This window comes from Natrix helvetica (assembly GCF_964273705.1).
Source record: "Natrix helvetica genome assembly, chromosome: 5".
In the NCBI taxonomy this organism is placed as follows: domain Eukaryota; kingdom Metazoa; phylum Chordata; class Lepidosauria; order Squamata; family Natricidae; genus Natrix; species Natrix helvetica.
The window spans coordinates 58,332,229-58,354,792 of record NC_138551.1 but is presented as its reverse complement, the minus strand read 5'-3'; the positions used below and the strand labels follow the sequence as shown (position 1 = coordinate 58,354,792).

General features: G+C 36.5%; 1 protein-coding gene across 1 annotated transcript in view; it reads left to right on the top strand.

Moving 5' to 3' along the window:
• CCDC186 (coiled-coil domain containing 186) overlaps positions 1-22,564 on the top strand; it is a 41,052-nt gene that overhangs the window by 7,612 nt on the left and 10,876 nt on the right. Inside the window, 11 exon segments of the mRNA XM_081954803.1 lie at positions 5,751-6,412; positions 9,854-9,980; positions 10,580-10,708; positions 11,240-11,452; positions 13,287-13,406; positions 13,867-13,971; positions 15,332-15,430; positions 15,593-15,679; positions 20,482-20,624; positions 22,244-22,505; positions 22,507-22,509. Coding sequence (XP_081810929.1) covers positions 5,766-6,412; positions 9,854-9,980; positions 10,580-10,708; positions 11,240-11,452; positions 13,287-13,406; positions 13,867-13,971; positions 15,332-15,430; positions 15,593-15,679; positions 20,482-20,624; positions 22,244-22,505; positions 22,507-22,509 — 1,935 coding nt within the window. The 5' untranslated portion in view covers positions 5,751-5,765.

Sequence of the window (22,564 nt, the reverse complement as noted above, 5' to 3'; positions counted from 1 at the left end):
GTTTACAAGAGATATGATTTGGCAGATGTTTGCTTTATTTTTAGGTACCTGATCTTATATAGAGCTTTGATATCAATCACTGCAATCTATGTAGAAAGAGAAGTTAGAAAAATGAAAAGCACTGGGAAGAACTGAATAGTCAAACAGCTAGGCAGGGAAGTACCTGCAATTTTAGTGAGGAGTACATGTTTAAAGCATGGTCTTTTCAGAGGATACAAAGAGATATATCGCTTCATGCTGACTTTCCTGAATGGAATCATGTTCCTTCTTGATTGGCCACTGAATGAATGGACTGAATTTGTTAGGGAAAAGGAAACCTGCTTTCATATAAGTTGGCATGAAAGATCTTTGAGAGCAGAGGGATGGCAGTACTCTAAAATATGAAACAGATTAGATTCTGACATATTAGTCGGATTGCCATGGAGCAGCTTTTGCTATCACTTTGTAGTTTTTTCCAGAGTGGCTGGAGTGACTGCCATCATCATTCAATGACCTTGACATTGATCTCAGAAATGGGAATTAACGAATAAAGTATGATGTAAAATAAATATATAACATTGTGATCCAGCTGGGATTCTACTGGTTTGGGCAAACCTGTAGCTCCGAAGATCAGCTGGGAGTGAACCGGTTCGCTCCCATGAGCAAATTGTCCCGCCCCCGTGCCCCTGCGCCTTGCCTACCTTTATCTTCTCATCTGAGTCATGCAACAGAGTGGATTGCTGCGCCTCAGCTGTTTTCCTTCCCAATCAGCAATCCGGAAGGTAAGTATTCTCTGAACTGCTCACACACGTGCAGCAAACCAGTTGTTAAACCGGTAGGATCCCACCCCTGCTGTGATAGAAAGAGAAGGGATTCTTTCTGCCTTGAATGCCTTGTTGCTCAACCACAAAACAGCGACTTGGTGTTATTGGCAAGTAAATCTCTACATATATTTTGAAGGATCTTCCTTCATTATGAAATCCAAGACAGAACACCTTTCTTAGCGTTCTCTTCTGATGCCAACTTCTAAGGATAAGGGAAACGTAGCTTTGTCGCTAGCCACGAAGTTAGGACTGATCTTCTCAGTCTCGCAACTTTGTTCGAACCACATGATCTAACATGAATAAAGCATGGATCACGTAGAATGGAAAAGAAAGCTTGCTGTAGTTTGTCAAACTGTTTTCCTCAGTACTACTTATATGCTCTACTCTGCACATAAAAGCTTACCTACCATTCTTGAAGAAGAAGGGTTGGGTAGGGTATTCTTCACAACTACCACAGGCTTGTCTAAGGATTATAGCTTTGAGCTTCTTATGATTCAGTAAAGGAATTCTATCACCAAGAAGTACATGTTGTATAGCATAATTTTATCTTCCTTTCATTATTATTCTTTACAACTTTTAAAATATATATGTGATACTACAGTTCATATTTATTATTTCAGTTTTACATAAATTCAAAGCCCTTCCTTTCCCCATTAATAAGAATTTATTATAGTAATTTCTACATAATGATAAAATATAATATTTACTTGCTTTGTTCCAGTTGTTAATCCATTTTGTTATTCATTATCTCAAGGCTGGTCAAAATCCAGTACACATAAGCAATTTACTGTAATTTTAATTGAAGATCTGTAACTAAACCTTGGTCAAAGTACACAACTCTGTTCATTATAAAAGAATTACTGTAAGAATACCCAGGGCAAAAGATAAACAGGTTGCAATCTTAAAGTTTGGAAAAGAGTCCTGAACTCTGTATAACTGACTTGTTATTGTGTGTATTTGTGCAATAAACTAAGAATAAGTCCTTGCAACAAACTTGTTGTGCAGACATTTATTTCACTGGATATAGCTGCTGTTTGATCTCTGGGAGACTGGTTGCCATAAACTTTAAAAGTAGGAATGATAAAAGAAAAAAAGAAATCATACAACTGGAAAAAAAACAAACTCAAGCCACCAGAAGAAAATCCACAGAGGCTGGATAACTTACCTGTCCCAAGCCTGGGAAGGAAGATAGATATCAAAGACTTTTAAAATTACAAAAGGATTGGAGCAATACAGCTCTTTTCCAAATCTCCAGATCATTCTGTGCAATAATAAATCTAAATTCCATGCCTATTGAGACACTTCTATCTTTTTTTGTCTCAGAACTTTGGGCTGTTTTTTAAAAATGATTTTTTTATGGTGAGAGTTCAGATCAATTATTATGAACATATTTACAGTGAATATTTAAAAGAAAAAATTCTTCAAATATCTCCAGCCTACTTTGCGATCTGCAATTCTAATTATTTATTTTATTTGTTAAATGTATATGCCACCCTTCTTATAAGGCAACTCAAATGTAGTTTGCACATATGATTCTGACTATACCTTGTACAAGCACGGCAAGACTTGAAATTTAAGTAATGGAAAATGTATAATTTTTTATTTTAAAAATGTATCCTGCATTTTAATTTTTAAATGGTTATAAAGGAACCAGTGGAGAAAAATTTAATTTGTTTTGTTTAATATGAGCTTTTACTATGGACAGTTTTAGACATTTCATCTTGACATCAAGTTAGTAAAACTTGCTTTATTTTTTTTAATAACACCTCAACTAAAATTAGAGGAATTTCTGTTGTCAACATTCATGTTGTACACAGAAAGATTTGGATTATTGTACTGTTTTCCATAACTAGTACATTTGTTGCAAAAACAAGAGTCTAAATTGTCCTAGCATACAGATGTCAAACTTGCAGCATCATGTGATGTTTTGCTATGATTTTTCCCATTTGTGGAGTTGGGGTGGGTGTGTCTGCATGTGACACATTTGGCCCGCAGGCCGCCAGTTTGACACCCCTATCCTAGTAGATGAACCACTTAAATATAAGTCAGCAGCCACCAAAAAAATCCAACACAGTCCTAGTCTGCATTAACAGAAGGATAGAATCAACATCACAGAGGTGTTAATACCACATTATGATGCCCTGGTAACATCACACTTGGAATATTGCATCCAGTTTTGATTGCCACGATATAAAAAAAAGATGTTGAGATTCTAGAAAGAGTGCAGAGAAGAGCAACAAAAATAATCAGGAGACTGGAGGCTAAAACATGAGGAATGTTTGCAGAAATTGGATATAACTAGTTTAGAGGTTTCCAATCCCCCGTGGGCTATATCGGGCCTTCAGTTTGGTTCCTTCCTTCCAGCCTGCCAGCTCCTCCCACGTGTTGGGCTCTAATTCTTTCCAAACAGCATAGGCAGAAAGAGCAGGTTGTATCCACCACTGTTTCAAAAGGAAAGTTGGATTCCCACAATTTCTGTGATGGTGTATGTGTGTTGTGCGCCAGCTGGAGGTTTGCTGGACAAGAAAGGGGAAGCATCAATTTATACCAGCTTTGAGCCAGCTGGAAGGTTGCTTCCTTTGCGGGAGGTGTGATTCAGAGGGCTTCCTTGGATCATCCCCCAACAAAGAAAGTCTCTTCAGAACTGGTCACTTGGATGAGAAAGAGGAAGAGGAACCTGGCTGAAGAGTTATTTCTTTAGCCTGCAAGTGGTGGAAGAAGTGATCTGGACTGGTTAGCCTGATCCAGCATAGCTTTTCTCGGTTTTTATATATATGGAAGCCATCGAAATAGAGAAACACCCCCACAACATGAATAAACGTGATGATACCTCCCGCCTACCAAACATCTGGAAACCAGCCCTAGCCAACAAACGAACCCCACCCACCATCCAGGCCGTTACAATACAAAACAACAATGCACACACAATCAGCACCAATCAGCACCAATCTACCAATCATGATACAACCACACAACCAATCATTGGTAATAGCGTTTCCATGCGCCTTCGGCGTTTAGTCATGCCGGCCACATGACCACGGAGACGTCTTTGGACAGCACTGGCTCTTTAGCTTTGAAACGGAGATGAGCACCGCCCCCTAGAGTCAGAAATGGCTAGCTGATATGTGCAAGGGCAACCTTTACTTTTACTTTAATGTTTGATATTATATCATTTGTCCATATGAGCATGGCATTGTTTCTTTGTAGTTATCACATTTCTTTTTTGCTGTTGTTCTGAGTCGTAGAAATTATGCAAATTCATTTAGCTAAATTTTATTCTCTCATTTCTAAAATTGATTTCCACCCCCACCCCAAGACCTTGTATATTTGCAAATGTCCAGTGTGGTCTTCAGACTGAAAAGTTTGAAGATTTCTGGTCTAGCTTAATAAAAAGAAAGACTGGGGTGACATAATAACTGTGTTCCAACATCTAATTCTACAAAGCACCTGAAGGCAGAACAAGAAACAATGGGTGGAAACTAATCAAGGAGAGAACCAACCTAGAACTAAGAAATTTCTTGAGAACAATTAATGAGGGGAACAGCTTGTCTTCAAAAGTTGTGGGTGCTCCCACAATGGAGGCTTTTAAGAAGAGATTGGACATCCATTTGTCTAAGTAATTTAGGGTGTCTTGCTTGAAAAAGGGGGTTGGACTGAAGACCTCCAGGGTCCCTTCCAGTTCTATGGAAGCGTTCAAAGAGACCTCATATTTGCTGTATATATTTTGTCTACTCTAGGAGATACAGCATTGGCAACTATCAAATCAGTGATTTCAACATTTTCCTCTTGTATCAGCCCCAAGTATGTGTGTATACAAGTAGGGAGAAGAGGCAGGTTTTGGGTTCAAGGGGTTCAAGGAAGATCAGTTGTGTTTAATCATATAAAATACTGAGAAGATGCTAGCACTTTGCATTATTTTACATATTCATTGTTAATAATAAAAATATAGTGTTTCTCATCAAAATGTGGATAACGCATTCAAGGTTTTCTGAGTTTTCAGTGTGAATAAGTCTAACATTTTGTTTTATCCTTTGAAACTTTACCATGTGCAATACAAACCAAGGAAGCCAATGTTCAGTGGTAAAAAAACCTGAGCTTCATATTAATCTGTCTTATAACTATCTCTTTCTTGTCTTACTTTATATTGTATTGTGCTAGGTAAAAGTCAAGTCAAAACTCTATGTGGTTAAATTTGGCATTGGAATAGGGTTTTCTCTCGACTGATCCTTAGGAGCTTTGAATGTTTGGCACAAGTCGAAGAACATACCTTGTTGGGGTCTTCCTTGAAACTCTTCTTTGAAGAGACCTGCCTTCTTCCTACATACAGATATAGTGCTTTGGGGAGGTTGGAGAGGGGTAGCGTTGAAGCCATTGGTTTGGCAGGGGTATTGCTACATCTCCTGTGTTAAAAGAGAGGCAGCTACCTAGGAGCTTCACCATGGTCCCTTTGCTGAAATTGAAGCAGCAATTCTAGATCCAGATATCCCATCCTGCAAAGGAAGTGGATAAGTTGATAGGAAGTGGATAAACAGGCTTTTAGGCAAGAATAAATTGCTTAATTAGCAGTCAGGTAAATTGGACACGTATCCAAATAGTCATCTGGGTATGGATGCTGCTCTCATCACCAGGATGGTTTCCTGGTTCCATATTTATATAAAAAGGTAACAACTATGATTAGCCTAAGTAATATGGATTCTTTATTTAATTGGCCAATGGTTTGCATAAATAAATGTGGTTTTTTTCATTCTTCTGGTCACATTGTGTCAGTAATGTGTGATTATGGGATATGAAAAGGTTAAAAAAATCTTTATGTCTTTCAGTTAATAGAACTAACTAATGTTCAAGTACTGCCGTAATATTTAAAAACCAACAGAATCCGGTACCTAGAACATGGATTATAGTACCTCTTGTTTGTCTATATAATAATACGGATTGTTTTATTTCTAGATTCTTGGTGGAAAGATGGATGAGCACTTACCAGAACAGCACAATACTCCAAGGATGGTCAACCAATCAGAGACTGGTAATGAATCTTCCAACTTACCAAGTGTTGAAGAAGCTGACAAAAAGTATGATATTCAGGATGATGTACATATTGCAGACGCAAGATGTGAAAAAAGCACTTTAAGCATAGAAAATAAGGAGTTAATACTGGATCCCATCTTATCATCTATTGATTTAAATGAGGATGGAGATATGATTGAAGCACAACCTGCTCCAAACTTTAATGGAGACTGCTGTGAGTTAAAAGTAAAAGAATCCAAGGAAACAGATTGCTTGCCCAGTGGACAAAGTGAACAACATGCTTTGAAAACAGAGGACAAAAATCAATCCTTGACGGACCTATTTCAAGATCATGTGAAAAGACCTTATGGAGTCTGTTCAGAGAGCCCATATGACACGGATTACACTAAGAACCTTATCTCAAATCTAGAGAATGCTTCCTCTCAGGAGGCTTTGCTGGAAGAAATTGAATCTGAGCTCCTGTCAACAGAGTTGTTGAAAAATCCTACACTTTCAAACGGAATGTGCAATGCCAAGGCTACCTTGGGTGTGTTTGAAAAATGCATTCAAGATAAATATTTACAGCAAGAGCACATGATAAAGAAGTGAGTACTGTGTGGATAGCTGCATACTGCCTCTTAAACATTTGCGTGGTCTGTAATAGATTTAAAGTTTTGTCTAGATAACCATAACGATATGATCATACTTAAACTTATAGTTGGACAAATATTTTTGAAATTTTGCGATCTAGGAATCCCTTAAGGCAGGGGTGTCCAAACTTGAGAACTTTAAGACTTGTGGACTTCAATTCCCAGAATTCCCCAGCCAGCATGGTAGTTTTTGAGAGTTGTAGATCCAATAGGTCTGAGACACTATGTTGAAAAAAGCTTTATGTAAATATGCTGATATGGATTAATAAATTATATCCAATGCCAATATAACACACCAGAATAAGTAGATAAAAGGACAGTTTCCCCCCGAAAGCCATCACTCTGCTTAACAACTATTTCCCCAAACACTGTCAATAATTTATGAAGAACGTATTACTATTATTCTTCTCTTCCTTCCTAGTATCTATCTCTCCCACTTATGACTATAACTATGTTGCTTGTATCTTTCAATTTATATTGTTTTTATTGTTTCTTAGTACGATTTGATAGCTTATTAGTAATGTTGACTATCACTAAGTCAGGGGTGTCCAAACTTGGGAACTTTAAGACTTGTGGACTTCAACTCCCAGCATGGCTGGCTGGGGAATTCTGGGAGTTGAAGTCCACAAGTCTTAAAGTTCTCAAGTTTGGACACCCCTGCCTTAAGGTAACTCTTTGGGAATATGAAGGCCAAGTTACTTATTAATCTGCAAACATTGGGCAATGTCAGCCTAATTTCTGCGTTAGTCATATTTTTCAGTGTAATTTTTGCTGATGAGATACTTTGCATTGAAAAGTGAAATGAAGAACCTTCCATTGTCAAGCATTTCCTTTGCTATGATGGGATCCTGAATACTTGGTGAAGAAATAAATTGTAATCTAAAATCACACACTGCCTGGAATTATGCAGTGCACCTACTAAGATGCATTGCCATCGGATGGGACAGTTAGTGTAACATGGTACATAAATATATATTGGATGTATATTTTTATACTAACCTTGAATTAAGGTTAGATAAGGATAATTAGCTATACAAGATGAACTTGCAATAAAGGGGTAACCAGAAAGAATTTAGTTTAACATGAAATGAAGCCCTTTGCAAAGTCACCATTGTATCGTCTGTTTTATAGTAGAGAAAAGTTGCAGTTGGCCACTGGAGCTTCATAGCTAATTCTTAACCATGAAATTACCTTTATCCAAAGGTTGAAATGATACTGTAGAAACCTAGAAGTAAACACAACACTTGCTAAAGCATAGCAACCAAAATAAAACATAACACACAGTCCGCCTATCAGAATGTTTGCCAGTTGACAGGGCATTTGTTGTTGCATATACAAAGTCAACTGAAATCTGTCATGATTGTACATTTTTTAGACATGGTTGCAATTTTAAAATAGAAACACTAAATGAGTATTGTGATTCCCTATGAACTGAAATCTGTCATGATTGTACATTTTTTAGACATGGTTGCAATTTTAAAATAGAAACACTAAATGAGTATTGCGATTCCCTATGAGCATATACTTCATGAATTTTTCAAGGTAATTGGATCCAAGAAGATTTATTTATTTTTATATCTTAGATTTGACTAGCCATATATTGAGTGGTAGGTATATAAATTCATTAAATATAAATAAATGTTCTTGGATTAATCAATGTATTGCTATTTCTACGCGAAACACTTTGGAGAGCCCAGACAGTGAACATTTTTTAATTAAAATTTTTTATTAGACATATCAAAGTGTAAAATATAAATGACAATGACAAGAGTGCAAAAATGGGGAAAGAAAGAGATGTAGGCTAACAGGCAAAAAGAAAGAATATATATTTTTTTTAGTGCCATAAAATAATGTCATAACATTACAGCTTCAACTTTTTACTTTTACATACTTAATATGTGCTAGCCATTCTATAACAACAAACTTATATAATTAGCAGAACCCAAAGTCAACCCGGATCGTGAACTTTTGTGAAGCAATGCAGGATCCTGCTAATTCCCCCCTCCCTCCCTTCCCGGTTTTCTAGCCTAATAGTTTCGATAATTTCCAAACTTACTTTTGCCTTGAATGTAGCTGTTCTAGATGCCCAGGTTGTCTTGATTAGTTATATGGCTTTCTAGCTTTTTCTGTCCAGACAATTTCTTTAATATGCAGGTAGTGCTCAAGTTACAACTGCAATTGATCCCAACATTTCTGTTGTTAAGTGATGTCGCCCTAGTTTTTGTGCCACAGTTGTTAAGTGAATCATTGCATTTGTTAAGTTTTTGGTTTGTTTTCTTAAAAGTGGTAAAATCTACAAAGCAACTTTGGTGTGAAGATCGTAATTAAACTGGGTTCTTAATGTTCTCTGAATGTGGCTTTCTTCTTACAGATGTTTTGTTGTCAGGTTAGGTAACATCATCAGCATTCTGACATGGAAGAGATACAGGGTGTATTACCAACCTTTTTGTGGGTTTGGAAAGGATCAGCGGTGTTGCTTCTTCTTTCATTGGCAAGCTATTTATCTTGTGCTTGTGATTAGATGCCGGTTCCATATTTATCTTGGGAGTTGGTTAAGGAGGATGTGCACTGGCTCGGCTGGCCCTTCCTTTGAGCTTTTGTTGTTGCTTTTGAATTTTGAAAAATAAAGGTAGTTTATTTCTATATGCCTATTAATTGTGTATTGGTCAGGGTCAGAGTGCCAAGCTTCTAAGAATTCTTTTGCATGGAATTGAATTCACAAGAAAAGAAATAGTGACAGACTACCCTTCCCAGACATACTCATAAACAGAGAAAACAATGCTAACTGTCCAAGACCAAGTCAGTGGTGGGTTGCCAATTTTGTTACTATTGGTTCGGGCATGCTTTGGCACGTGACGCTCCGTGCATGCGCAGAAGAGTCTGGGCAGGTAGGCGGAGCCTCTCACCACTGCTACAACCGGTTCACCAGATCCGGGACGAACCGGCAACAACCCACCTGTGGACCAAGTGCATCATAAAGCAATGCAATTTTAATTGAGTAATTGAGAAAAGTTCATAACAACCATCTTCAGATTTCCAAAAATGATTGTGGTAATCTAGAACTCCAGGAAGGAAAAATAAATATACAACATGTTCCAATTAAATGGATACCCTGCAACTTCATTTTTAAAAAAAGGCTATTCATGCAACCAAACAGAATTCTTTTCCTTTAAGGTTACAGTTGGCTCTATGGCTTCTGTTTTTAGAGGCCAGGTCTTCTTTACCGGGCATTTCAAGTTGTGGGAGTTTAATTGTATTTTATTGCTTTGGGGGAAGAGCACCACAGAGCTTAAATAAATCTCTTGGTCTCTATAACAGTTTCAAGTAGGGCAAGAAGACTGTGTTCACAACTGTTTACATTGCCTGATCAATTATTTCAATTGTTTTAATGGATAGATTGATTAAGGAAAACAAGAAGCATCAGGAACTAATTTTGGACATTTGTTCAGAAAAGGACAACTTAAAGGATGAGCTGAAGAAGAGAACAGAAACTGAAAAGCAACATCTCAATATAATTAGACAGGTAAGAGTTTTATGCTGATCTCAGGAAACATTGTCTATTTCTATTTATAGTCCTAAATTGATCTTCAGAAAATTAGACTTCAGTTTAGTCTTTCCACAGTCTTAAGACCATTTCCCCCCCTAATGGATTAAACTGCAGTGATTTTTTTTTCCAATTGCAGAGCAGGGTTTTCAAAAAGGAAAGGAAGTGACAATTCATCACTTTCAAGCCTTGCTGGACCACGTTTAAAATGATGTTTATATGCCTTATTCCTTTCTCTTCCCCTGTTGCATGTTAATACTTTGCTTTTTCCAATCGGTGGTTCTGAAATTTCTGAACCTGCTCCAGCCTAGATCCTATGCGGATATTCAATCTTTTCCAAAACTATTTTTTTTTAAAAAAATATTGCTCAATAAGTTATCGCTGCAGAGTTTGCCAGATACAAATTGGTAAGTTGGTCTCCGGTTTTTAAATTCTTACGTTTAACTTTTTTCTAAGTTATATTAAATGGAGAAATTATAACTTCTAATGTGTCCGTTTTTCAGATCTTTCTTCCAAGTTTTACAGATTATGTAATTTGCATATACCTATACTAACTGGCATTTGTTTTCCCTTTATAGCTGGAAGTGAGAATAGAAGACCTCCAGAAAGAAGCTAAAACAGTTAAAGATAAACTTGTCTCTCAGGATGCTGCTGCAAAAAATGCTATACAGCAATTGCACAAAGAGATGGCCTTTCGCACAGATCAGGTAATTAATCAGGTGATAATTTCCTAGCTTAGAAGGTAAGCTATTTTGCCCCATCACATGCTTATGTTTTCTATTCCACAGTTCCCCAACCTTTCTGGCTTGGTGGAGGGGCGGGAGGGGCAGGACCTTTACGCACGCATATGCACATGCGAACGGGGCTGGAGCCCGTGTATCACAAATGGGGGCATGAGCGTGCCTGTGAAACAAATTGGGCCATGACCGTGCACGTGACCCTAGTGTGAGTGAGGTTGTGTGCATGTGCACACACGTGCCTGCACTGGCTGGCCATTCACACGGCCCAGTGGCCAAGACGCCACGGTCCTGTAGTGGGCAGTGGCCCACAGGTTGAGAACCCCTGGTATATTCTAACTTTGCTGGCAGCTAAGTTAATAAAAATAAGTTCTTCTCAATTTTCTGGAGGAAACTGTATTTTGTAATCCTTCAATTGATTTTTTTTTTACTTTCATTGTAGGGGAAAACAATATTTGCTCTCATGTCTAAAAGTAAACTTGTAATATTTGGTTTTCTAAGGCAAACAAGAAATGTGAAGAAGCCCGTCAAGAAAAGGAAGCTATGGTCATGAAGTATGTTAGAGGAGAAAAGGAGTCCTTGGACCTCAGGAAGGAAAAGGAGACTCTTGAAAGAAAACTGAGAGATGCAAACAAAGATACTGAAAAGCATACTAACAAAATCAAGCAGCTTTCCCAGGAAAAAGCAAGATTGCACCAACTATTCGAAAGCAAGGTATGCTATTTGCATTGACGTTCTTTTGGTAGTCAACCTTGAGTACCAAAAAATAGGCAAAAATGATGATACCATTAAGTTATTTCTTGCACATGAAGTGCATATAGGAGTTACAATAAAATGAAGTAGTGGAGAAAGGTTTCAGCATATATATTTATATCTATATCTGTGATGAGTTGGATTCTTTTGGAGACACTTAAAGAAAACAATTACCATGAATGGAGGAGCTTGCCTAAAGACAAACTGATTCCTATGAATTGATATGGTCCATCATAGAACTACTGATTACCCAGAATTCAAGCCATGGGGATATTTTTAAAGAAAGTTATGGGATTCAGCTATCCACCACTTGAGCCTGTCTAAACTTGTAAGATGCTGGCTTTATATCTGTTCTTTACCTACCCATCTACCTAACATACTTATCTACCTACCTACCTACCTACCTACCTACCTACCTACCTACCTAACTGTCTCTTTGCCATAGAGTACTTACTTACCTTCCTACCTACCTACCTACCTACCTTCCTACCTATTTGTCATTAAAAGAATCTCAGGAGAAGAGCAGAAAATTCATTACAGCAAGCTGCCAGCCAGGTATAAAAAGAGATATATATCCACAATCTTGAAGCATATTGACATTCATAATATTATATTGCTTACCTTGATTTATGCAAATAAATAATATTCTCAAATTGTTTATTTCTATCTCTGTTACATTCTTGAGTATTTTAATTTTTCTTAATTTATGGAAAAAGGAACCAAGTCTAGCTGCCTATAAAATATTGCTGGCAATAAGTCCCTATTGTTGTTTATATATATGTCTATTATAAGATAGTTTCTTGACCTTCTAATTTTATTCAGGCAACTAATATTTTACAGAATTAGAACTATTTCACTATAAAACAAAGAAACAAGGAATGCTATGGTATTGTAAAGCGAGAAGTTGAAAAAGGAGTTACTTCATACTTCCGTTTTCTGATCACTTTTCAGTATAGTGAGGAATTTGCTGCCCCCAAATGGTGAAATTTGAATTAGGTACAGTCTAAATTATGTTTAAAGGCATGTTTATATGTGAGGTTAAAAGTGTTCGTGCTTCATCACAAAGGAAAGCCTAATTGGTCAAAAGGCTAATTTGCATAAGGAAAGATCCCCTTCTGCCTTTGCAATATTTTTTTCAATGTAAGATTTATTTTTCTTAAAATAGAAAAAAAATGATTTACCCACTGGAGATAACTAAAATCAGGTGAGGAAAAAAAATGTTTTAATAAATTCAGATGTGATACCATAAGTAGCTTTGACATTAACATCAGTTACTGAAAAAGGTGGTAAAATTGTTCTTATTGACTATGTTCAAGCAAAGACTAAATGGCCATTTGCAGAAATGCTTTAATTCAGGGGTCCCCAATCCCCAGTCCGTGGACCGGCAGCAGTCCACACAGCATGCCAGCAAACAAGTGAAGCCCGGGCAGCATGCGGTCCACAGAAAAACCTTTCTCCAGGGAACCGGTTCCTGGTGCCCAAAAGGTTTAATTAACATTTTTATGGTATGTTCAACATCCACTTCCAATTCTACAATTCCTTGATTAACATTACAATATTAATCACATCACATTGTACAATCAATTCCTCCCAGAGGTTAATATTCCATTGTCAGTAGCCCAATACAGGCAGGTAGGTAGATTGCTTAAAAGTCAAGAAAACCCAATTATTTTATGCTCCACTTTGGTTAAATCATTATGATTTCATTTATTGTTTGAAGAATTGCAAATTAAACTTTTTATTTGTCCATAAAGGCTTAATTAACATCCGTATTCTAAAATTATCCTTTATAAAGGAAAATGAAACCACCAGAATGTCACGAGATATTGAAAAATTAAAAGAAGAAGTCAATTCTTATGTGATCAAAGTAAAATGGGCTCAAAATAAATTAAAGGCTGAAGTGGATTTACACAAGGTCAGTATGTTTCATTTTATAAAAGACCTATGAGGATTTTAAAATCATTTGCTTGTCTAGCAATTTCTTGTCTAGTTCCTTTATTTAATTTTTAAGTTTGTATGTTAAATGAATGGATATACAACTTTTTTGAGAATTCTTAGGTCTTTACTTGGCCCTTTCAAAATAAGATAAAGATAGTTGAAAATAAGATAATTTAAGCACTTTGATCGTATTACTTTCGATGCATTTATTTTTATTTTTTAATCTCTGTCACTTTAAACATTCTGAACATAGAGAATGACAATGAAAATAAAAAATTCTATATGTATGGCTTTGGATACACCACATTTGGGAGTTTCTCTTTGGGCCCCTCTGCTCCACCATGAATTGAAATAGAATGCTATCATTTCTGTTCGGATTTTAATTTATCAATGTTTTTATTTAAATTACTGCTAGTAATTATTAAATCATTTTCTAGGAAACCAAAGATCGCCTTAAAGAGGCAACAGCAAAGTTAACTCAAGCCAAGGAGGAAACTGATCAGATACGAAAGAATTGCCAAGAAATAATAAAAACATATCAGGTATGATCTAATTTCACTTTCATATAAACCTTTTCTTGCAATACAAAAAGGGTAATCATTCTCTCTGAAACTGAGAGTTATAACCTATAATACACATATATCATAGTTTATATGTGATGATACAAACGATCATGTTGAATTTAATCTAATATAGACTTGATCCCTGTGTCAAATAGTTATAACAGTGTCATGTGCCGTCATTAGTTCATCTTTTCTCAATATCGAATTATTTTCTTAAAATAGGCAGTTTTATGTCCCACTTAAGAGAAGCCCAATTTCTGCATTTACTCAGTTGTAGACAGTATCACAGTCTTTAAAAAAAACCCATTCTTTTTTTATTAGTAGATTTAATATTATTCAGTATTAATAATAATATTAAAGCTGATCTTGAGAGGAGCTAAATATAATTTGCAGGAAAGCCATGCTAACTTGTTTCCAGGAGGGCAGTCATTTTCTATCATACAGAGAATAAACACATATTCTTGATTTAACATCTGATGTTGTCTCTAAACTTGGTCATTTATTGTTCGAAATGCTGAGTGCTCAAAGCAGCTATATCTTTAATAGATCCTGATAGTGTTGGCTGGTCTAGAGAAAAGAAGAACTAGAGGATATGATAGCAGGATTCCAATATTTGAGGGTCTGTTCAAAAGAAAAGGGGGTCAAATTATTCTCCAAAGCACCTGAAGGCTGAACAAGAAAATAGTTAGAAACTAATCAAGGAGAGAAGCAGCCTAGAATTAAGGAGAAACTTTCCTTCAGTGAGAATAATTAACCAGTGGAAGAGTTTGCCTTCAGAAATCATGGGAGCTTCATCACTGGAGGTTTTTAAGAATAGACTGGGAGGCACTTGTCTGAAATGGTATAGGGTCTCCTGCTTGAGTAGGGGGCTGGCCTGAAAGACCTCCAAGGTCCCTTTCAGATTCTGTTCTGTTATATTCTATTTTACTGTCATAAATTTGCATCTATTTGTCCCACTTTCAATGCAATGTACAAAAGGAATTTAGTCATTCCACAAAGTCCCACATGTTTAGAATGTGAGAGAGTATATCAATCTCACTACAGAAATTTACAAAGGGACTTTGCAACTTTGTTTATTTCTTGCTGGTATGGAAAGCAACTATTTGTTTCCAAAGCTGACTTACTGAAACAAACAACTTTTAGGTTGACTGCAAATGAAAGAGAGATAAATAAATTGTGCAACAAAGAGGTCTTATGATGGATATTTTAATGTATGAATTACATCATCAAGGTAGCTGAAATAATATTTATATAGATAGGGTTCTGAAAAAGGCATTTAAGTCTGCTTCATAAGCTCATCTTCTATGTTTTTTCAACTTTTCAACTGTAATGCTGCTAGGAGTCTGAAGAAATTAAATCCAATGAATTGGACCTAAAACTTCGGCTTACTAAAGGAGAACTAGAAAAACAATTGCAAGAGAGATCTGATCACCTAGAGGTAAAATATTTTACCTGCATTGGTTTTTGCTTTTTTGTAAAAATTAAATATTGCTGCTAGACTATGGGAAAAAGAGATCTGGCATCTAATAGGAAGAAAGCTGAAAGTCATTTCTCCAAATTAAACAAAGATATGTCTTGGGTTTTTTTTCCCCTTCCAAAGGTCCATCATGCCAAGATAAAAGAACTTGAAGATGTGAAGAGAACATTTAAGGAAGGCATGGATGAATTGCGAACATTAAGGACAAAGGTAAGAAAATGGAATTTCGCTGTAAGGAAGATGGTCATATCAAGCATTCTTTAACATATGGCTTATTTATTTCTTGAAAGTATACAGCTATGCATCTCAGCATTGTGACCCTATATTATGTTCACATGATTATAGATAGAAAATAGTTAGGTAGATAATCATGAAAACTTTTATTTTAAAGAGTACACTTCAATGTAGCCATGTTTTTAGTGCCCTAAATTGCACATGAACTGTGAGAGAGCAGCCATCTAGAGTCAGAGATGGAAAGACTCCAGAATCAAGAGCCCTGAAACTACTGGGAAAGAATCTTTTTTTAAAAAAGAATTTTATTGGTTTTTAAAATTTATGGGAAAAGGGTAGGTGGATATACAAAAAAAAAATGTTGGCAACTCCATCATGCTAGTGGTAGGAATCTCTCCAATTCTCACAACTTTTTACAGAAAAAAAAAGATGAAAGATGAGCAGAAACAGCATCTTATTATACATTTTATCAACCATGTGTTCAATCATCTCTTTTGCCACTTTCTAATATATCAACAATTAGAATGATATTCCAGATATATTTATTTTTGTGACCTGAGTCTTTCCATTATTGTTCCCTCCCCCCTGTCCCCAGGCGGAGCTCCTCCCTCCTTCATGTCTTGTGTGTTGTCGCCTTTTTCACTACTTCTTATATTTCCGTCCTCTAGGAGGGCACTATGTTTTTTAATGAAGGCCTCTGCCTCCACAACTGTGTTAATTCTAATTCTGTTTCCCTCCCAGAAGATCAGCATTCCTTCTGGCAATAACCATCTAAACCAAATTCCCTTATTATATAATTTCTTTGATAAGGAGGAATACTTCCTCCTCTTATCTCTTATTTTTTTCGGAATTTGCTTAAGAATGGCAATTTCTTTATCTTTATATTTTAGTGGTCCCCCCCCCCTGAGCCCCTAGAATCTCATCCCTCGTGGTCTTCCTAAGAAATTTAACATGTACTTCCCTTGGAACATTATGTGTTCTGGCATATGCTGAATTAATCCTATAAACCAGATCTATATAATAATAATAATAATAAATATTTATTTCTTAGCCGCACCCTCTCCCGAAGGACTCGGGGCGGCGTACAATAAAACATAGGAAATAAATATATAAACAAACATACATATAACAAAAACGTATACCAAGACATATACATATACAAGGAGGAGGTGAGCTGATGAATAAAAAACAATTAAAAACACAATGTTTAAAAACCCCTAAATAATTTAATACAATTAAAATACCCCAAATAAAAAACCCGTCAGGAGTGATATAGTTGGATCAAAGTTGAATCAAAGTTGAGCCAGGCCAGCTACTTGAAATAGGTGGGTCTTGAGCTTTACACGAAAGGAGCGGAGGTCAGAGGTATTCCTAATATCCGGGGGGAGGTCATTCCACAGGGCTGGGCCCGCCACAGAGAAGGCTCTATCCCACCACAACTGTTCTTTATCTCTTTTAATATATTCTGCTAAAATTGTACTCATAATATCCTTAAGATCTTCATCTTCTGTCTCTGGTAGGTTCTGGAATCTGAGAAAGCAGGACATTCTTTCAAGTTCTATTTTTGCCATAAAATTTTCCAATTCTATATTCCCCTTCTGGACTGCCTTAACCTCCTCCCCCAGTCCAGCCGCGCCCTCCTCCAGCACACCAATTCTCTGTTTATTTTCCGTTATTTGTTGCTGCATACTTTTAAGCTCTTCTCTAAAATCTGCTACCTCCTTTTTCAACTCATTTTGTCCCTGCATAAGACCCTGAAACATTTGAGTAACAGATAAATCTTTTGAGCTCTCTCCAGTCCTTTCTTGTGAAAATGATGAAATTTTTGTCTGTTGAATCGTTGGACTGGATGCAGTAGAAGTTGGTGCCAAGGCTGCTTTGCCTGTAGGTGGTTTTCTCGGCCCCATTGTCTAAGTTCAGAAAGAGTATAAATTTTTTGCAAAAGAAATGGCACCTGTGAAGCGTGCAGCCGAGCGAGTCCAAGAAGACAGGCAAATCCAAAAGTGAAAATTAACCCTCTGTCACAGTTCCAAGCCAAGAAGTCACTCAAAGAAATCAAATAATCCAAATCCAGAAAGACCACGTAACAGGAGAGGCTCCAAGAGTCCTTTAGGGGGGATAATATAAAGCCAGACTTTCTTCAAAGGTAGTTTCAAAAGGCAGACTTCATTTATAAGTGCGAAGAAGAAGACGGAAGCAGGCCATCTTGGCTCCCCCTTGGAATCAGGAGCAGAACAGTAAAAACTTCCGTAAAGCTTTCAAAACAAGTCAGCAATCAGCTCTTGCAGTTATGATATAAATCTTTTCACATAGTTAGTTCAAGTGGCTAATTCAACTTTTTGCTCTCTATCTCCATTCCGAGATTGAGAGACAGTCCAAATGCTGCTTTGTCTGAGAGGGGTAGAAGAAAAAAAGCAACCCTACTATCTTCCTACTTCAAACAGATTGAATCCACAACTTACAAAAAAGCCGCTGCTCATCAGTTAAAAGCAATTAAGGAGATTGGAGCAAATTTCTCACCTCCAGCACTTCAGCCGCTGCATGTAATTAACTCTTTCCTTCTGGAATCCATTCAGCGAATGTGCTGCTATGCACCCCCTACGTTCCCCGGCTCCTGAGGCGAAATAGGAGAGCTCCCCATGGCTACCGCCTATCCGGGGGGTTCCAGCAAGCTGCCCTATGGCAGGTGGTCTCTCCAAGACTGCCTATGCTCCTAAAAGGAGCCCACCGGAGAAGCGAACAGCAGACCAACATCCGTCGCCTTCGGAAACCGAAGTTGGTCCTCCACTGGGAAAGAATCTTGACAGCAAAACCCCCTGATGGTATAAATTGGATAACTCAAGACAGAGATGTACTGTTGAATGTCCTCAGTGAATTGATGTTACTTAACTGTGTGCCAAGAGATGACCTAACTCAGCATCATCATTTCCATATTAAATAAAAATTAGGCGACTAGCAAATTGAAAGGCAACCCACAATGCAAAGGTCTAATACAGATGTACTTGTTGAATAGTTAATCCTTTAAGTGTGCTTGCTTCTGAAAATTAGGACTTGAAAGCATATATAAAACAATGAATGGAAGGTTTCTTCTTCTAGACTTCACAGGTGGAAGAGTTAATTTTTCTATGGAAATTAAACTATTTCTGAAATTATAGTACAGCCATAAATTTAGGGCAACGCTTAGTTTTTTTTGAACTTAGATTCTAGGATTATCATAAAAGTGAGCCAAAATCCGTCTCCAAAGTCAGTGTTATAAGCAGTGTTAGGGATAGTGCAAAATATGATATGCTAGGCTACTGAAAAGATATTCTGTTTTATGAGCTATTTAATGTTATGCGTTCCATATAATTATCATTTATTGCTGAAGTCCAAACATATTGTGGCAACCTTCATTTCCTATTCTTCTGTTGAAAAATGTGACTTCCCTGAACATCAGAGTCTTCAAAGCCCTAATAGCAGTTTGATAGCTTTGTGAAATATTTCAGTGTTCAAAAGCTTGACAGAATTACCACCTGCTAATGTGGATCTAATTGTTGCTATTTGAACTTTCACCGCTTCATCTTTCTTTAAAATCAAGGGCTAGGGTGGTAAGGGTGGAAGACTTTGTAACCCTTTCTAAAAATGAAATCCAATGCTTAAATAAAAGTTTATGCAGTAAAGATGTAAATGCAAAATACTGCAGTTAGCAATACAACACATTGTTGTGTTAATTGTACCTTTGCCTGGTGCTGGATATACAAAATTTTTCAGGTGCCTTATTGGGGATAGTATCTGGATTACCGCTGGATGGCCTATTCTCTTGCAGCCATACACCACTATTCAATATGAGAGATCACTTGCCATAAACCTTAAGTTTCTGCCAAGGCCCAGGATATTATTTTCTTTACACTTTTGTTTCTTCTAGAACAGGGGTGTCAAACTTGCAACCCATGGGCTGAATGTGTCATGTGCTGGTCACGCACACTCCACTTTAGCAAAGGGGGGAAAAGGCATGATACGTCACGTGACAACAACAAGATGCCTTGAGTTTGACACCCCTGTTCTACAAGTATCCACAAGATTTCCATACTTTATGGGACTGGTGTTATTCAAAAAGAAGGATTTGTTTGTTCATTTGTTCATTCATTCATTTATTTTTTCTAAACCGCCCATCCGTTGTTGATTGCTTAAGGACAAGTTGAAACCCACTTCACTGACACATTTAATTATTAAATAATTTGAAAGGGGTTTCTCCAATTTGGAGGCCTAAAACCACACAAAAAAGTCCTACTAACTAAGTATCATAGATTTTCCCAAATATGAATTCTTTCCTGTGTCATTGTAATGATTACATTTCATTAACAGGTCAATTCAGTTTTTCATTTCTAGAATGACCAGGTCTCATACTGTTGTCCATTTTTCTCTTGTAAAATTGAGGAGATTCAAAACTTCGTGCTCAGTTTTAAATTAATTGTAATTTAGTGTTATGTTTGTATTATGAGTAATAGTTAATTAAAATAAGGCATCTTATATTTGACAATTCACATTTGGCTTTTTTTTGAGAAACCGAGATGTGTCAAGGTAACTTATTTTGTGAGGAAAGTTTTCATGAAAGTGAAAACTTCCAAAATAGTTCTGGAATCTCTTGGAAGAGAAAGCAGCAAATGAGAAAAAAGAGAAAGTAGGGTGAATATTATCTAGGATGCCTGTTCAACAAGATATTTTAATGCCCTGAAAAACTAATGAAACATATTATATAAAATGCTATTTATGTTGATGAATTGGCTTTGTTTCTGGATTAGGTCAAATGTTTAGAAGATGAACGGTTGAGAACAGAAGATGAGTTATCAAAATACAGAGAACTTATTAATCGACAGAAAGCTGAAATTCATAATTTGCTAGAGAAAGTGAAAACTCTAGACCAGCTGCAGGAGCAACATCAAAGGTACAAAGGTTAAGTTTGTAATTCTTTGTTTTATTTTAAACAATGGAAATGTGGAGCATTCAATTTGAAACATTCTGTTTGGTGCAACAAAATAACCTCCACATAATAAGCAATGGTTTTTAAAAATGAAATTAACTTAATTATGTAACATCACAAATACCAAGCAATACTTTAAAGGTAATGTACAAAGGTTTCCTTTGCACATATGTGCTAGTTTCTGACTGCAGGGGGCGGTGCTCATCTCTATTTCAAAGCTGAAAAGCCAGCACTATCTGAAGACGTCTCCATGGTTATGTGGCTGGCATGACTAAACGCCAAAGGCGCACCGAACGCTGTTACCTTCCCACCAAAGGTGGTTCCTATTTTTCTACTTGCTTTTTTACATGCTTTCGAACTGCTAGATTGGCAGAAGAACAATACTTTGTTGCTGTTTAATATTGGTGCACCAGATATTTCAAATTTCATGTTCAAAATGGACTGATTCAATCATTTTCAAAATGCTTGCATGATATTTGATGCAATTTGTGTTTTGAATATGAAAGAATTGAACTCAAACCAGGGTATTTCAAAGTCAGAATGCTATTGTTTAATATTTCTAAAATTTGTTGCAGTGCAATGTAGCTTTGTGTTTAAATTGTTGTAAGGTAAGTTCAAAAGGAAAACAAATCGTGTTGCAGTTAGGCTAATATTAAATATTTAAAAATGACTTATATTTTATATATCTTTAATTATTTAGGATTTTGTTATATTTATATAAACACATATGCCTTTATTCATGGCTATGAATTCTGGCTAGTTCAGCCAGAAATGATATGATCTCATTTTTGAAATAAGAATAATAAGCATTCTCTTTTATTGTGTGTGTTTATACAATTAAAATGAATCATTCTTAAAAAGTTAAAACCACAGCTCTTTTCAGTAGTATTTGCAAAGATACGTTTTATCTTATTGTATGTGTCTTAATAAAATTGATAATTTACAGTAACTTTTCTACGTATTTCCTAAGATATTAAATGAAGACAACCATTATGTAATTGGAGAACCACCATAATAGCTCACAGGTTTTATAAATGATAATTATCTGGAATGTTTCAGTGTCACTAATTTCCCTTTGGATTTGCAATGTGTAACATAAGCATTTCTTGCCAATTAACACTGAAACCCATTTCCATAAAATATGTTGTTGGACTGATTGCAGTTTGAAGCTGGTGTTTAACCTCCTAATATTAGAAGTGACTCCTGTCATCAAATGCATTTTCCTTTAGCAGTTACAACTATTTAATTGCTATGAATCACCTCATGGTCTGATTCTCCATAACTATTTGCTTAAGTAGGTAATAAATACCTTATATATGGAGCAGGTTTTCACATACCAAGACTTGGTCTAGACTAGTCTAACTGGTCTACATTTTCTGTTTTTATTGTCTGTTTTAACCAAAAGAGATCAGGGTGGCATAAGGGTACTAAGGAATGTCAGGCTGCAGGTAATCTGCAGGTATTGGTGTCATGTTTTCAGATGTACAATTTGTATTTGGCCAGTGGAGCTAAATCAGAAAGAGATCTTTGCTTGCTTGGTTTGTTCTCCACATTTTACTCTTTAAAATATATATTTTATTTAGAGATGAGCAAGAAATGAACTCTTGGAAAGAAGAAGTGGATAGTCTGAACACTCTGCTTAGCGACTTCCAGCAGGACATAGATGGCAGTCGGAAAAGAGAGTCTGAGCTGTTGGTATTCACTGAAAAGCTAACCACGAAGAATGCCCAACTCCAGTCAGAAACCAACTCCTTACAGATGCAGGTTGATAAGCTAACCTTCATGGAGAGAGAGTCTCAGAATCAGCTGGAACTTATTAATCAAGCAAGAGATGAACTGGTAAATCAAAGTGCTAGTGAAATATTTCCTCCATAACTATTACCTGCAAATCCCGTGGTTGCTGT